Source organism: Hyaena hyaena, unplaced genomic scaffold (assembly GCF_003009895.1).
Source record: "Hyaena hyaena isolate Hyena2069 unplaced genomic scaffold, ASM300989v1 scaffold_11, whole genome shotgun sequence".
In the NCBI taxonomy this organism is placed as follows: domain Eukaryota; kingdom Metazoa; phylum Chordata; class Mammalia; order Carnivora; family Hyaenidae; genus Hyaena; species Hyaena hyaena.
The window spans coordinates 7,252,633-7,269,318 of NW_024080643.1; the positions used below are offsets into that span (position 1 = coordinate 7,252,633).

General features: G+C 46.7%; 1 protein-coding gene across 1 annotated transcript in view; it reads right to left on the reverse strand.

Annotated features, from left to right (window-relative positions):
* Positions 1 to 799: 799 nt before the first annotated feature.
* FGF9 (fibroblast growth factor 9) overlaps positions 800 to 16,686 on the reverse strand; it is a 29,865-nt gene continuing 13,978 nt past the window's right edge. Inside the window, exon 3 of the mRNA XM_039255396.1 lies at positions 800 to 1,090. Coding sequence (XP_039111327.1) covers positions 845 to 1,090 — 246 coding nt within the window. The 3' untranslated portion in view covers positions 800 to 844. The remainder of the gene's footprint in view (positions 1,091 to 16,686) is intronic.

Below are 16,686 nucleotides of genomic sequence, written 5' to 3' on the forward strand. Positions count from 1 at the left end.
AGTACATTAGGGTCATTAGGATTTCTCACATCCATGCGCCGTTATATTTACTTGCATGAATTAACCACAGGTTCGTAGCGGACTTTGCCATTTAACGCTTACAGAGCCTAAAGCTTCCAAAATGCCTATCTGGCCTGTACATATTTCATTAAAAATAAACTCTATATAATAAATAAATATATAAAATAAATAAAATGTTGCCTTTGGAATTTCTATAAATAAATTTAACTTTTTTTTCCATTTTTTTTTTTTTGTTTTGTTTTGTTTTTTTGTTTGTTTTGTTTTTTAACTAAGAGGTCTTTGCTTTAAATTCACTGGGCTGGCCCCAGTGAGCATTAACTGAAAAAGTCTTTGACGTCAGACTGCACCCTCCATGCCTCTGAAAATGCAGTGTGCCCTTGCGCAGGCCACCGGCCAAAATCCTGATGAGTCGAAGTATGGGAGCTGTGCTGATACGGGATGAAGGACAACTGATCAAAAATGGAAAAGCGCGTCTAAATCCCAGCATGCATCAGGCCGTTGACCTCTGCTTCTCTCTTCCCCCTCCCCCGCTACTCATCCACACACACACTCACAACCCCGCTCAGTCTCCCTCTCCTCGTCTCACAAGAAATCAAGCAACTGGGCAGCGGCGGGCCTCCGGGAGGGCCAGCCTGTAAGTGCAGGACAAAATCAGCGTACGCCCCTCCGAGCCTCCGACCTACGTTATGCATGCGGCAAAGTTTGGCAACAGTGGAACTGGTGTGATGACCCAGCTAATCGAGAAGAACCCACCGCGGGAAACCTTTATAGTGGTTACTTTTTTTTTTTTTTTTTAAGGGCTCAAGTGAAGAAATTGTCTTTGTCAACTTTGGCTTAGAATATCCTTATATAGTTCGGGTACTTTGTCAGGGTCCACTGGTCTGGGTAAAAAATGTGTGAACTTCTGGTGCCGTTTAGTCCTGGTTCCTTCTCTTGGGGTCCCGTCTTTATTTAATGCAACATAGTATCGCCTTCCAGTGTCCACGTGTTTATATAGATTCGAAGAGTAGGTATTGTACCAGTTTTCTTCAAACTGTTCTCTGAACACACACTCTTGGGTTAGTTTCTCCTGTGAAAACAAACAAACAAACAAACAAATCAATATTTTTGCAGAATAGCTACTTTCTGTATTTGAAACGATGCCCAATTGCTATGCAGTATATCTGAGGAGAAAACTACTGATTTTAACCCACTGGAGCCATGGTGATGCATTTTGCAAAGAGTGCCTCACGTCAACTACATTCTAACTGTGTTTTATACTGACTAAAGTGTAAAAGATTCCAAATGTTTTCTCGGTAGATGTTTTCATACGCCAATTATTTCAATGAGTCAAACAGACAAAGGACAACCAATGCTGTGAGTTGTCCCCATTTTTATTACAGCAATTAGGATGGTGACCATCACAGCAGAAAGATACTTAGCTGAAGCCAAAAGTTCAGATAACTGCTTCATCTCTACTCTGTGGTTTATAAAGTGCTTGCCCTGTAGAACAACATTCTCGTTTCTTTGTGACTCTGTAAAAACGCTTTCAAACTTCAGGCTTACAGGCGAATCACCTGGGATGCTTCTTTAAAATGCAAATTTCTTATCCCCAATCTTTTAAAATTCGTATTCAGAAAGTCTGGAAATATGCATTTTTAACAGGCCCTTCTGGGGAATTCTGATGCAGTTAATCCCTAGTCCACGATTTAAGACCAAATGCTTTCTATGTGACTTGAGTCTTCCTGGATACAAAGGAAGTGAAAACAAATGGTGAAGCCCTCCTACCTTCTTGAACTTAGAACCCCCCCCAACACCCAATTTAAAAAGCCACGTTCTCAGGCACACAGCTACCAAGAGAAAAGCTGACTTATTCCTATACTCCCAAAGCGAAAAGGTGCCACATTTTCACAAATGGATTACACCTCTCGCTCCACCTGAGATTTACGAAACTCTAGGTCCCAATTAAGCCCACAACCCAGGGCTCCTGCAGGCCCGCCATGCGTCTCGTGGGCAGTGGTCATGACCAGAAACAAGGTACGTGTCACCTCCCAAAACCATGAGCATACCCCAGTCACGAAAGCTGTGCCCTGGAGAAACGAGGCAACGGGACAGAATGGCCTCTCTGTTCTTCTCGCTGCTTGACTGCAAATTTCCAAACTAATACCTTCCTAGACGCTATTTCAGCAAAATAGACACGAAATGATCTTTCAAATTATTCCCCTTGCTCTCGCCCATCTGGCTTCTCACGCAAGTCAGAAAACAGACCAACAAACACGTGTCCATCACTACAGATGGAGGCGCCTGCCGTTCTTCCATTCCCAACATTCGGACCCGAGGGCCGCGAACCCGACACCACCAAAGTACAGGTGCCCTTTTCCATACGCACACGCCAACATCTCCTTGCTGTGGAGTAAGTCAGGGGCACAGAGGAAGGGAGAGAATGTGACCAAGGCAACAGGCCAGGGGAAGGCCGGCTCCCCCACTTCCTGAACGAACCCCCTCGGAAGCACACAGGGCCTGCACCTGGACAGGCACTCTTCCAGGCACCAAAAGGGTCTGTGACACAATGTCACGTCACTGCACAAGTCTTGGCTACATCAAACAGGGAGACGCAAAAGAGAAAAAATGTTGCATCTGTCAAGGATGGAAATGATGGGGAAACTCTGGAACACTGAAGCTGCATTGACTGGGACACAGTGAACCGCGGGGAGGAAGAAGTGATCTGTGGCTCCCCCCACACTGGATTACCCCACTGGGGTCCCAGGAGAGGCTGTCCCCCCAGAGGCAGCCCTTCAGTTCAGTCTAAGCAGAAACCCAGAGGCGCTTTCTCCTGAGAAAACACCAGCAACCCCGTATCCTCCTCTGCGCTTCTCCACAGGCCGCAGGACCAGGCCGTGTGAGCTTTCTTTCATCTCTATGAAGACTGACGAAATAAAAGTGGTGTGTTAAAGACATTACCAGCTATTTTAGGCATTACTTCCATCTGTATAATAAATATTCTCCTCACAGACAAGATTATTACTGGCTAAAAATGTCTGGTTTGGGTTTGCTGTGATTAAGTAAATTTTCTAAACAAATCACGGTGGGGTGGTTTGGGGTTTTTCTTCGTTTTTTTTCCCTCTTACTTAATAAAATGGACCAGAGTATGGAACTGTATACTGAACTTTCAGTTCTACCAAAAAAAACACAAAAAACAAACAACATGAAAAGCAAATTCAAATTAAGTTTTCTTTCCTCAGGAAATCATATCACCTGACAGACAAAATAGAACACTCCTTCCGCCCTTTGGAACCATGAGTCACCCACGACTTGGTGTTGGCTCCGCAGACCTACCGCACCCACAGTGCAACGGCTTTAGTGGGTCAGAGACGCACACGCTCCACCTCAGCGGAAGGCGGCGAAGGGCGCGGCTGCGGAGCCGGAAGCCCGCCGGTGCGGAGCCGGAAGCCCGCGCAGACGCCGGCTCCAGCCTTCACTGGCGGGGGCACATGTACAACTACTGTAAGTCTCGGTAACTTCATGTTTAGACGGGTCGGTAGCAAGTATCTGGAGACACAAACCCAGCCCCAGAACGTGGGTGGCAGAGAGGAGGCCCTCCGGAAACAATGGCGGTCGCTGACCCCACGTTCCCCTCACCGCCCCTTCCTCCTGGGAGAACTCTAGGGGGCAGCGAATACAACTTGTCCCCTTAAACACGTGGGACAGGGAGGCCCGGATGTGAAATGACTTCTTCCGCCTTCGAGGCCACAGGTCTCCTCATGGTAAGGAAGCCCCTGCTGGAAGTTTCCAGAGCCCTGCAAGAGGCGCTGCACTCTGGAGGCCAGAGCCTTCCTTTTTTTTTTTTTTTTTTTCTTTTCACTAATCAGAGTGATTCCTCCAGACCCCCTCCCCTAGGGAGGCTTTTTTTTTTTTTTTTTTTAATGTCTATTCTTGAGAGAGAGAGTGTGTGTGAGCGGGGGAGGGGAGAGAGAGAGAGGGAGACAGAATCTGAGGCAGCTCCAGGCTCTGAGCTGTCAGCACAGAGCCCGATGCGGGGCTTGAACCGACGAACCGTGAGATCAGTGACCTGAGCCGAAGTCGGAGCCTAACTACTGGGCCACACATGCCCAGGGAGGCTTCTGATGCTGTTCCCAGAGGGTCAGGCATTAGGGACGGCCCCCCAGGGGAAAGGCTAGTGCTCCCGGCCCAGGCTCAGGAATTACATGCGGCAACTGTGACTGTAAGACTCACATAGGCTTCCTTTCTTCTCTATCTTCATGAAAATATACTTTATAGAAGACACTATTTGCCTTGCAGCAGGAATGCATGGAGATGAAAAGAAAACAGAGATCATGAACAAAATTCCACAGTGGTAGGGACATTGCAGTCTAGCAATGGGACACATTTGTTTTCGGTATTTACAAAAAGACTCTTATTCTACATCTTTTGAGAGGGGCTTTTTTAGCATATGGAAAAATTTTTTTAATTTAAAAAAATTTTTTTAATGTTTATTTATTTTTGAGAGAGACAGAGCATGAATGGGGGAAGAGCTGAGGGAAAGGGAGACACAGAATCTGAAGACAGGCTCCAGGCTCCAAACTGTCAGCACAGAGCCCAGCTGGGACTTGAACTCACAAACTGTGAGATCATGACCTGAGCTGAAGTCAGACCCTTAACCAACTGAGCCACCCAGGCGCCCTGAAAAACGCTTCTGAAAAACACTTCTCAAAAACAAATGAATAAGCTAAGAAACTGAACTAGCTTCTTCAGTGCTCAGAAAACACTGCTCTGTTTCCCCCCCGCAGGCTATTATAGCACTGTTTATACATACATAATATGACCTTCTAGGCAACCCAGAAAATAAAGTGAATAATAATTCACAGTATCATCTATAGCCAGCATTTTTTGTGATGGTTGAGAGTTCCGTTGCCTCCCCTAGGGAAGGGCTGCGCGACTTCGGTTAACAAGTTAAATGAGGTTGTGCAGACATTACGTTGCAAAACCACTGATACCTTTCAGCTCCTGTAATTGTTACACACTTAGCATAATGCCACTCAGATAAACTGAAATACCTTAAAAATTAAAACGATCTTTAAGAATTAAAGACCTCGTTACTTTTTTTATACCGTATGTGTGCTTTTAAATTTCTTCCTCTTATTCGGGATTACATTAACATGTGACCTCTGTTTGGGCAGATAAGATAGCAAACTTTACAGAATTATTCTCATTATGCTCACCCTTTAGAACTCTGTGACAAAGTAGTTAGCTAAGGTGACGATACCTACGTATTTGTACTCCACAGTGATTTTCCTAAATTAAAAATAAGCAAACGACTGCAAATTAGGACAGCAAAAATATACTAACCTGTATTCTCCTATATATGCAAAGGAGAAAAAAAAGTTCCTGCCTTCAACTCAACTGTACACTTTAGAATTATAGAAGTCAGATGTTTTAAAACTCACCACATGTTTCCAATGCAGACAGTTTATAGAGTATTCCACTATAAAGTGATCAATTCTTGTTTTATTGTATTTCCATGTTTTAATTTTTTTTTAGATTATTTAACTGTAGCTGTTTATGGCATACCTATCTTTGAACTGTTGGATTATATCACTAGGCTTGGGTGGAGAATGTGGATTTAATTCAAAAGTCTACTAAAGCTCATGCTTTGGAACAAAATCTGGTGAATGTTAGCAACTATGGAAACCTCTTTTCGTTTTATATCATCAAATTCTAAGCAGTGGGAAAAACTGAAATTAAAACTTCAAAACTTTTACGAATCCCATTAAAACCAAAGACTGAGATAATAATGTGAAAATTACAGCACACCCTAGAGAATGTTCAGGAACGCTGTAAGACATAAACTCATAGAGACACCACTTTAAAATATTAGACAATTGGAAAATGTGTAATCCACATGGGAATTATTATGCCCAATTCATATCTATGCCCATTTAAAAACTGAAATCAGAATTTTTCAAAAGTTGAGGCTCAGTTGTTCTCAAGGAAAACATATAGCATATGATGCTGCCATTCTAAAACATGATTTCCATATTTGTATATATAAATATATAATATGGATTATATATATGTGTGATACATACATACACACACATAAATATATGCGGTGTAGTTTTAACCACCTACCCAAATGGTAGCATGTATTCAACTCAATGGGTCCCTTAAACTAGTTACGTAAACTAGTTACGTAAACTGACCACGTTGATCCGAGGTCAGTGACTCTGCAGAAACTAACCTGACGGTAGACTTCCCAAACATTTTACCAGTTAATGATTTGATGTAATCGCTCATTCTCGTATCTCCCGTTTATTACAGTCATGGTATTTAAACCTCCCTCAACCACAATTACTCGTACAGATGTATTCTTCCTCATTAATAATCTAGCAGTAAAGTCTTAATGGGATTTGTTGCAAGGATCGGGGTGATTAAATATAATGACTAAAGGACCATTAATAAGAAGCCAGGTCTTTTAACTCTTCTCTCCTGGGAGAAGTCCCCAAATAGACAGAAAGCAACAAACACAGAGGCGCAGAGGCATGGGGGCACTGTTTCTTATTTCATTAGAAGCTCCAGCTCAGCGCCAACCCCACTGTGCCCTCCATATAGCTCACTCTAAGCCCTATTTTTCAAAACCTTTTTAAAATCCCCACTATTCCAGAGGGGCTGGTTCTCACGTCCACGGCTGGACTTGTGGGAACAACGGAAACTGTTGTATCTGGTCAATGTAAACACAATGAAGCAAGCAGGCGAGCAATTTTTCATTCTATCTCATCAAAATATATAGAAAAGTAAGAAATCCTACATTCTCTCCTCGCCTTCCCCACCAAAGACTAAACAAAACAAGACAAACACAAGCGACCTTCTCTCCAGAAGCTGCTTTACTTGGGCATTTGGGGATTCAAAAGTCGAGTCCCAGTCTGAATCTAGGGGCACACAGACACCGTCGGTGCTATGCCCTCGCCAGCGATGCCACCAATGACAGAACCTGCATGGACAAGCTAGACGATTTAGGGGCCTCCCTTAGAAGCTGCCTATAGGCACGACATTTGTTTACCAAATCTTACCAGCTCGTAAACCTGTAATACATTTCCAGAGATGTGGTTCTACTGGGGAAAGAAGACCTTGCTCAAGGATTCAGGTCTGAGAAGTCCGATATTCACTTTAATGAATATTACTGCTGGGGCGCCTGGGTGGTTCAGTCAGTTAAGCGTCCGACTTCGGCTCAGGCCATGATCTCACGGTGCGTGGGTTCCAGCCCCGCGTCGGGCTCTGTGCTGACAGCTCAGGGCCTGGAGCCTGCTTCGGATTCTGTGTCTCCCCCTCTCTCTGCCCCTCTCCCGCTTGCATTCTGTCTCTCTCAAAAATAAACACTAAAAAAATTTTTTTAAGAAATATTATTGCTTGTATCCCTGTATCGACAATGCACCTTTAATGCTTCCACAAAGAACCTTACAGGAAAAATTCATGAAACTTCTTTTAGGATCTTGGAGCACCAGAGGAAAAGGAAATCACACGTAACATTTCTTACCACAGATAATTATCTGGTAGGGGCAGGACAGTCTCCAGTGATCACTTAAAATACACAAAGGCCTGACAAGCTGAAGAAACCTCACACTGGATAGCACCAGACACAAGAGCAGAGGGTGGGACGCCCTTGAAGACTTAGACCAACAGATGAGGGTGGAAACACGTCCAGCTGAAAAGCTGGGAGGGGAAATTAAGGAAACAAGGGACCCTAAAAGACAAAGACCACTGAATCCAACTACTGTGTTTCCGTGATAACCATCAGATACACTGTCGGGAGTGGAATCGGGAAAGAAAAACATGCCAAAGGGTTTTTACGATAGACAAGAATGGGTTACGTTAAGAACTTGGTTTATGGGAATAAAATTAGAGAAAACCGAAAGATGAACCAATATGACAGCATAAGCCCAAAGTCTACTTTGGGAGAACAAAAAGATGGACGGACTCCCTCACATAAAGGAGTGCCAGGCCTCCACAAACACGCGCACGAGCTGGGAGCAGCTGATTAATAATCCTGGGCCTCCGCTTCCTTATCTGTAAAATGACGGAACTGGACTAAGATACTCCTGAGGTGTCTTCGGTCTGAGATTCTAGTGATTCGGTCTCGGAACCTGGAAACGCAGAAAGCAGGGCTGTCCACGGTAACTCTGGAAGGACAGACTGAACAGGAAGTGGAGGAAAACAGGGAAGGAAACCCAGTGAAAGGTGCTGCCTCAGGCGCCGCTGCGGAGAGGCTGGGGGCAGCCGGTCAGAAACGCAGACGGAATGAATGCTTCCAGAAGCAGCCGAGGGAACGAGGCTGCTCTTTCAAGGAAGAGAGGAGGACAAGGACGGGGACGTCACTTTGGCACAAGGGGCCCTGCTTTGCCCTCCCTGGAGGCCATCGGGCCATCGCGTCCTGGAAGGGGGCTTCCCTGCCCCGTGTCCTCTCCACCACGTTGGCCACCGCAAACACGGCTCATGAACGAAGGTCTGCCTGACCAGCATGCCCTACGTCATCGGCCCTCCCTGGGACAGCTTTACTGGGACAAAAACCAAGTCTTGCAAGAAATCACAAAGTTAGCAACGTCCCAGAGCACTCAGACCTGACAGAAAAGCCGGATGTGTCCACGAGGCAGACAACACGCTGCACTGAAGAGAAACGTCACTGGAACTCTTGAATTTCTCACCCCCCACCCCACCCCCAGCCGATGCGCCTGTGCCCCAAACCCCATGCCCGCCCAACACCCACGGGGAAACACGACATCAAGTCGTAAGGTCGACCATGTCTGTCTGTGGCGCCCCCACTACTTCTCGGGCCCCCCGGCTCCTCGCTCCAGCTGTAGTCATGCCAGCCCAGATTCCTCTGGAACCAGACTCTCCACCCCATACACAAACGGCCCTGCTCCCCTAGGAAGTGACCGGTGCCGCTGTCCTTCTGCAGCGCTCGGGTGACTGTGTCCAACCCTCGCAGGCCTCTCTCTGCCAGACTGCAACAACCCACCTCCCATTCGAATCAGGGTTAACACCACCAAAAATTCCATCCCTCCAAAACCCAATGTGTGTACTGACACGGGTGTTTTTTAAAACCGCGCTTGAGGGGCGCCTGGGGGGCTCGGTCAGTTGGGCATCCGACTTCAGCTCGGGTCATGATCTCATTGTCCGTGGGTTCGAGCCTGGCGTCGGGCTCTGTGCTGACAGCTCAGACCCTGAAGCCTGCTTTGGATTCTGTGTCTCCCTCTCTCTCTGACCCTTTCCTGCTCCTGCTGTGTGACTCTCTCTCAAAAATAAAAGTAAAAACATTAAAAAAACAACAGTGCTTTAGTCCTGAAAAAATGATTCCAATGGTAGACATTTTGGGGCTGTGACAGCCTAGTGAATTCACTACTATGTGATTATAATAAATAAATAAACAAACAAACAAAGTAAATCAAACCCCAAAGAAATTTCTTTAACTACATGAATAAAATGATAATGAGGGGCATATAAAAATAAAGCATCTAAAATTAACCTTGATAAACATGGTTAACACTTTATAATCCGAGGGATGCCATATTTTGATGTGGAGGAGGTCTGCATTTTCATAGGTTATGTCAGAAATCGTCATTCCAGAATTCAAACATTCGAGAAACACACTTTCCATGCATCTGCCACCCCGTAAGGGATATGAGGCTGCTCCCCGGTGGCCATCCGTCACTGCCACACGCATCCATGAAGAGTGCTGAGGGAACAAGCCTGTGCTAACGAGCCACGGAGAGCCAAGCAGAGTGCTGGCTGTTTTATAGGCTTCGTCTCCTCCGGTCCTCACAGCAGTGCTGTGGCGTGGCTGTCATTAGCCCTGTTTCACAGCTACGGCTCAGCAAGTTTGAGCAGACTGCCCAAGGTCACACAGCTAGCGAACGACAGAGCCGGGATGCTCAGCCTTGGGTTTCCATTATCGTACGCTTTACCTCCAAGTTCGAGCTGATCCACATGCAAGCACAGGCTTCAATATTCCACCAAAACATGGCAAACTGAAAATCAACTTGAAACAGAGAAAGGGAAAGAACGCGAGCCAAGCAACACAGCCGAGAGAAAAGTATCTGAAACATGGCCATTCCTACGCGAGGTGGCTGGAGGCATGGAATCCAGAGCTGAGTGCGGACAGCATTTATGCGACAACGGATGATGCATCGGGGCAGCTAAACAGGCGAGCATCATTCGACGCGACCGCGAAGCAATCACACTGTGCACCATAGGGAAAGGGGTGTCTTTGGCCTGACCTTGGCCAGTCTGTTCTTGGAACGCTGCACTGAGCTTTGAGCGTTTCGTTACAAAGTAAAAGCAAATCATGACGGAGATTTCAATGAATGATACACACACACACACACACACACACACACGAATGGGGAAAGAGGGGACCAACTTACGCGAGGATTATAAGCATCTCTAAAGAGGATGAAGGAACACAGCTCTGCCTACGTCTCTCCCACTTGACACCAGAACCTTCCAACCCTCTGCAGCAGGGGTGTTGGGAATTCTTCCCGGCCGCCTGTCAGCACGCTGCTGGGGTGCACCCGGCCAACAGCCTGAGAAATGACGTGCGTGCCCGGGGGTGCATGAGGGCGCGGTGGCCGGGCCCTGCCGAAGCAGCCGCTGCCCCTCGGCTCCAGCGTGGCCAGCTCCCTTTGTGAGGCTGCAGGATGCCTGCCAGGTCGGGGCTGTGACCAGAGGGCGGGGGGGAGCCTGCAAGCGTCAGCAGCAGGGAGAAGCAGAGACAGAGCGGGCCGGACCGGGGGGCGGGGGGGGCGGAAGCAAAGATGACAGAATTAGGGTACATCCAGCAGCCACCATGTTCCCGAACCCCGCAGCAAAGCTACCTCCACGCAGGACCCCGTCCTCAGGACCCCGCCTGCTGGCCCGCACCTCGCACCCCTCTGCGAACAGTCCTGGCAATCCCTCCGGCCCCAGGACCCAGCGCTCCCTCTAAGCTCTCAAGCCCTTTTGACACATAATTCTGTGATAACACATATTCAATCAAGTTCTAATTCTTGCTTTGCGTATCTGCCCCGCACCCCCCATGAAGCTGCAGGATCTTGAACGGGTTCCAAGCTCACCCACAAGAGGAAGTGACATTTGCATTTGTACCTGTAGTCGATTCTCATCATTCGAGGCAGCTCTGTTCTGAAAAGCCGCGGAGGGCGCTGGAACGGCAAGTACCGAAGCCCAGCTCCCGAGAGAAACACAGGGTCAGGTTCCTGTTAGCCTCCCGTCATAACACTGCAATACGTGACCTTGTTTCTTGTGGGTTTGTACTTAAGTTAATGTCGTAGATTCACTAGGGTTCATGCCCAAACGAAACTATCTGATTTATCTGGTTTGCTCCCTAAGGCACATCGCAGCCATCTTGCATTTAGCAATACCAGACAGGGGCACCCCGGGGGGCTCCGTCGGTTCAGCATCCGACTTCAGCTCAGGTCATGATCTCACAGGTCATGGGTTCGAGCCCTGCGTCAGGCTCTGTGCTGACAGCTCGGAGCCTGGAGCCTGTTTCAGATTCTGTATCTCCCTCTCTCTCTGACCCTCCCCTGCTCATGCTCCCCACCTTTCAAAAATAAATAAATATTTAAAAATTTAAACCTTAGAAATACCAGACGGAATTCTGCACTAGCTGGGGGGACATTTTCAACACTAAAATCGCCAACAAACAGCACAGAAAGGGAAACGTGGCACTAGATAGATCCCTCAAAAGGATGCCTATTTACAGTGTGAGCGACCCAAGGAAGCAGGGCGTCACTTGGTAGGGCCTCTGCTAGAAACGTGCCTACCCTTTGCTTCTCTGTGACTGTCTGCAAATGACCACGGAGGAGCCAGCAGTAATGATGTCAGGGTTCCAAGCAAATTTCGAAAGTAGACGAATTGGCCGACATACAATATGCCAGCAGTGAGGACCAAGTGTATTTCCAGCACCTGCTACAGTCCCAGCACGTCAGTAGTAGGCGGGGTCAGTAACCTGTGCTGGCTACGTAAAAGCGAGCAGGAAAGACTGGGGGTGTGCGTGAGGGAGGGAGTGAGCCAGTGAAGGTGTGAGCAGGTGAGCGTGTGAGCAAGTGAGGGTGTGAGTGAGCGAGTGAGGGAGCGGAAGCATGGGTGAGTGAGGCTATCGCAACAGCACTTCCTAAGTCTGAGGCCATCCAGCATCACTAATTCAAGGAACGGTGGGGGCAGGAGGGGGGCGGGGGAGAGAGACTGATATACTTTGAAGAGAAGCCGTGGGCTCTGCCATTCAGAGCCTGCCTGTGAAACAGGCTCCAGGGTGGAGCAGTTCAGGTTCACCGGGACCTATGATCTATTCTGACCCGAGAGGTGCCTGCGGAGAGGTGAGGCACACGACCCAGGTTAGGGAGAGAAGAAGCAGTGGGCGGGGGGCGGGGTCGGAGGCAGTCAGTTTGTTCCTTTGCTGGTCCCAGTGCGGCTTTCTCCTGGTGCCCCTCACCCTCCCCAGGTTACAAGTTAACCAGACCGCACATGCGCAGGGAGGGGCAGGACCACACAACCAGAGGTCAGTGCCCTCGGGGGGGAATGACTATCCACTGCACAGATATGCTGCTCTCTTCCAATAAATGTACCCACGGCTCTGTAACAAATGCACTTTACAATGTTAATGAATTCGCAGTAGTTTCTGTCATAATGTATCTTTTCAATCCAAAAGCTCCAGTACAATTACTAACCTGTGGGGCTCCTAACACTTTTCATCTAAAAGGGAGCCTTATACACAGAATGGCCAGGAGCACTCCAGTCTGTACATCAGCTCTTCTCATCTTAAATGCCTATTCATAAACTGGATGCTTAGGAGTCAGGGTCCACGGGTCTTTAGGAAGGAAGGAAGGAAGGGAGGGAGGGAGGGAGGAGAAAGAAGGGGGGAGGGAGGGAGGAACAAACAGGCGATTTGGGATCCCACTGACAACACATTCATACTTTCAATATTTATTAAGTGTCAACCACATGCAAGACACTGTTTGAAGTACTGGCAGTTCCATGGGAAACAAAAGTAACCAAGTCCCTACCCTACTCTTTACAAAATGGAATTCTGTTCAGGACTTCCTGGGGATCTACCCCAAGAAACAGCCACTCTCTCAAGCTTTCCTCCTTAGACTTTTCCGGCAAGCACTGAGGCAGCGGGCTTCAGAAAAGGCAGCAGCAGGGAACAGGAGTAAAACCAAGGGCAGGAAGACAGAGGGGGCCTTATGTGAAGTCTGCACCTGTCTTGAGGAAGATTCTACCCCGAGATTCCTGAGGCTGAACAAAGACCATTCCTGAACATGTTGCCTGATCCAGAACCATCCGCCTCCAGAGAAGATGAGAGCAAGCTAATGAGCTACTGGGGCGCCTGGGGGGCTCAGTTGATTAAGTGTCTGACTTTGGCTCAGGTCATGATCTCGCGGTTTGTGGGTTCGAGCCCCGCGTCAAGCTCTGTGCTGACAGCTCAGATCCTGGAGCCTGCTTCAGATTCTGTCTCCCTCTCCCTCGGCCCCTCCCCTCCCTCACTCATGCTTTCTCTCTCTCCCTCTCTCTCAAAAAATAAACATGAAAAAAATTGTTTTAATCTACTGAGCTATTAATGACTAAAATGAAATCCTTCCCATAACCTATAACATCTCCAGACCTGTCTTCTGTGACCTTGGTCATTACTGACATGGGATGTTTAAAACCTGCCTCAGTAGATCAGCAAATCAGAAAGGCTACTCTGCTAAACAACATACACTTAAGTAAAATTAAATAAATACATAGACACATTTTTAAAAATGACTTTCCACTAACTTATAGCCGTCAGCATAGACTCTAAAGAAACGATCCAACCACAAAATAAAAACTAGGCTGCTCCAAAGAAAAAAATTGTCCCAAAGTCACATCTGCAAAGAAAATACTAAAAGCCTTCTGTAACACATGGTTAATTCTGGTAAAATTATTTTTTATTCACAAAAATGGAAGGCTGCTCTTATGCCTATATGTCAGATAAAGTTTATTAACTCAGCTATGTTCAAATCATAATCTGTCTGTCACTCTCTATGTGACCTTGAGTAGCCACTAAGCCGCTAAACTCTCAGGGACAGTGTATGAGCTAAATCAAATGATGCAGTATAAGATGTTCTTCTGAGGTGTCACCCTCTTTGTCATCAAAGAATCGTTCCCTGATCCTTTGAAAACTGGCAATGTACACATACCGTATAAGGCAATGCTCTATTACCCACAAGATCTGTTTAAAACCACCTATTTCCAGCGCATACCTGCTATCAGGGAGATTACTAAACAAATGACCCTTTTCATTTCCTTTATATGAATTACATTCTTTGGAGACCGTCTACAGGACATGCCTGAACGTCTACCATGGAGGTAATCTGAACTGACAAACCACAATGACAAATTGCTAAGTCTAGTGGTGCCTTGCCGTTCGGTATGGTTTCCTGTTCCATAAACATGCAAGTTTATTCCGCTCCTTCAAAAGTCGCTCCCGAGTGCCAATGCCGAATCCCTAATGGGGACCAGACGGGCTCCAACAAAGTGCCAGGGTCAAGCGGCCGCCCAGGCATGCCGCTAACCCTCCTTGCTAGGACCTCACACCTCCTGTGATGTTTTCAGAGCTGGCGTGTGCAGACCCCTGGGAAACAAAGGGCCTAATCTGAGGGACTGTGAGTTTTCTACAAGCGTGGTTACACTTTGTCTGTTCATTTCATGACAAAGTAAAGGGATTGTTGTAAGGCTATAGGCCACCCGTAACCAGAGAATTCTTGCTACCCAAGAACGTGTCTGTGCTCAGCAGTGCTACCAAGTTCACCATCAGGGCTAATAGGAAAAGAAAAGACATACTCGGTACATCAGTGAAGACCACAGAGGTCATCATGTGGTTTCCCAGTAACTGGAATAGGAGGACTTGGGAGGGGGGAGGGGCAGCTGTCTTCCCAAGGTGCTCCAAAGAACAGGTGTGCTCAGCTCCAAAGGGCTTTAAGGCCACACGGACAGTGAACCAGCAACTTAACCTCAGTCGGGCGACAGCTTCCATCACATCAAATCAACTGGGTTTTATTGGGCTTATAGTTTAGTGTGAATTTTAACATTAATATGTTTTGAACTGGAATCGCCAGACTAGTATAAGAAGTTCATGTTTGGTACGTATTCAAATGACGAAGTAACGATAATTTAAACCAGGATGTGGTTCTAAGGATCTGAGATACTTTAATTTTTCCTCTTGAAGAAGTTGATGGATCCCTTCACTCTGGGACAGGTGGATCTACACGGTCTCTTCACCTCTACCCCACATCATGGAAACACCTGGCAAGGGAAATTTTTTGATTCACATGCCTCTACTCTGCAGAGACAACTGCCTCGACTGATGTATTTTTTCTTAAATGTATGTGCATAGGAAACACAGTCAAAAATCTATCACACCTTGGTGGTACATGGATTCATATAAACCAGGACCCAGTGGGGTCTCTGGAAAGATAACAATCAAATCTTCCAGGAAACACGTGTTTTATAAGCATCCCCATCAAGATGGTGGTCGGGTTCCAAAGCACGGGTCGGAAGGCTGCAAGAATTAGGCAAGCGTCAGTCTGCCATCTACACGGTCTGGGTCTTTGGATAAGGAAACACAGAACTCTGCAGGTGGGCAACCGCAGCCAGGGCAGTGCTATCGGCACACGGTGCTCGAATACAGCAAGGCTCTGCGTGTGTGCAGGTCACAACAGGCTGAAGAGTTGAGTCAACCAACACTGACCATATGCCAACTGCACATAACGTGTCCTGAGGGGCCCTCAAGAAACAGAAGGATTAGAAAGAGAATCTGACTCCTAGAAACTTAATCCAGTGGAAAAGACCAAGAGGAATGAAAATTCTGGACGACATAGAGTAAGCGCCATAGAAGGGCTACAAGCCTGAAATCTGCACATCATCACTTTGTATCACTTTTACAGATTCTATGCTCTACTTTCCTCGATCATTATGATTTTAGTGACGAGTTTAGTGATTTTGGCTACCTTTTTTAATGAAATGATAAAGTATCTTTCATTAGATGCAAGTTTTTTTTTTAAGATTTTATTTTTAAGTAACTCTACAACCAACATGGGGCTTGAACTCACAACCCTGAGATCAAGAGTCACATGCTCCTCCGACTAAGCCAGCCAGGCACCCCTAAATACAAACTTCTTGAAGGAGATTAATTTTTCCATAGCATTCTTTTTGAAAGAGATATTTATTATAGTCAATTATTCTTAATGATTAAAGTATCTTGATAATATTCAAATAAATTAGATTAAGACTCTAAAGGTCTGAGCCTTACTTCTAGTCTCTTTGATAAGAACAAAAGTGATAAATGTAGTACTCTAATGCCATAATCCTCTGGCCAAGTGTGTGTGTGTGTGTGTGTGTGTGTGTGTGTGTGTGTGTGTGTGTGAGAGAGAGAGAGAGAGAGAGAGAGAGAGAGAGAGATCTGACACCCTCTCTATGACTCCGGCAGATAATCTTTACATTTGAAAGCTCATGTGCCCTAACTTGTCTGTTCTTCCTTTTCTGAGATTCCTATTCATCCCTCAAGATCCAGTTTCGGTTTTCTCACCCAATTTCCCCAAGCAGTTATTAAGCACTCTTTTGGACCCTCCAAGATACCTGGGTGTTTTTCTAATATAGCGCATTGCACACGGCACT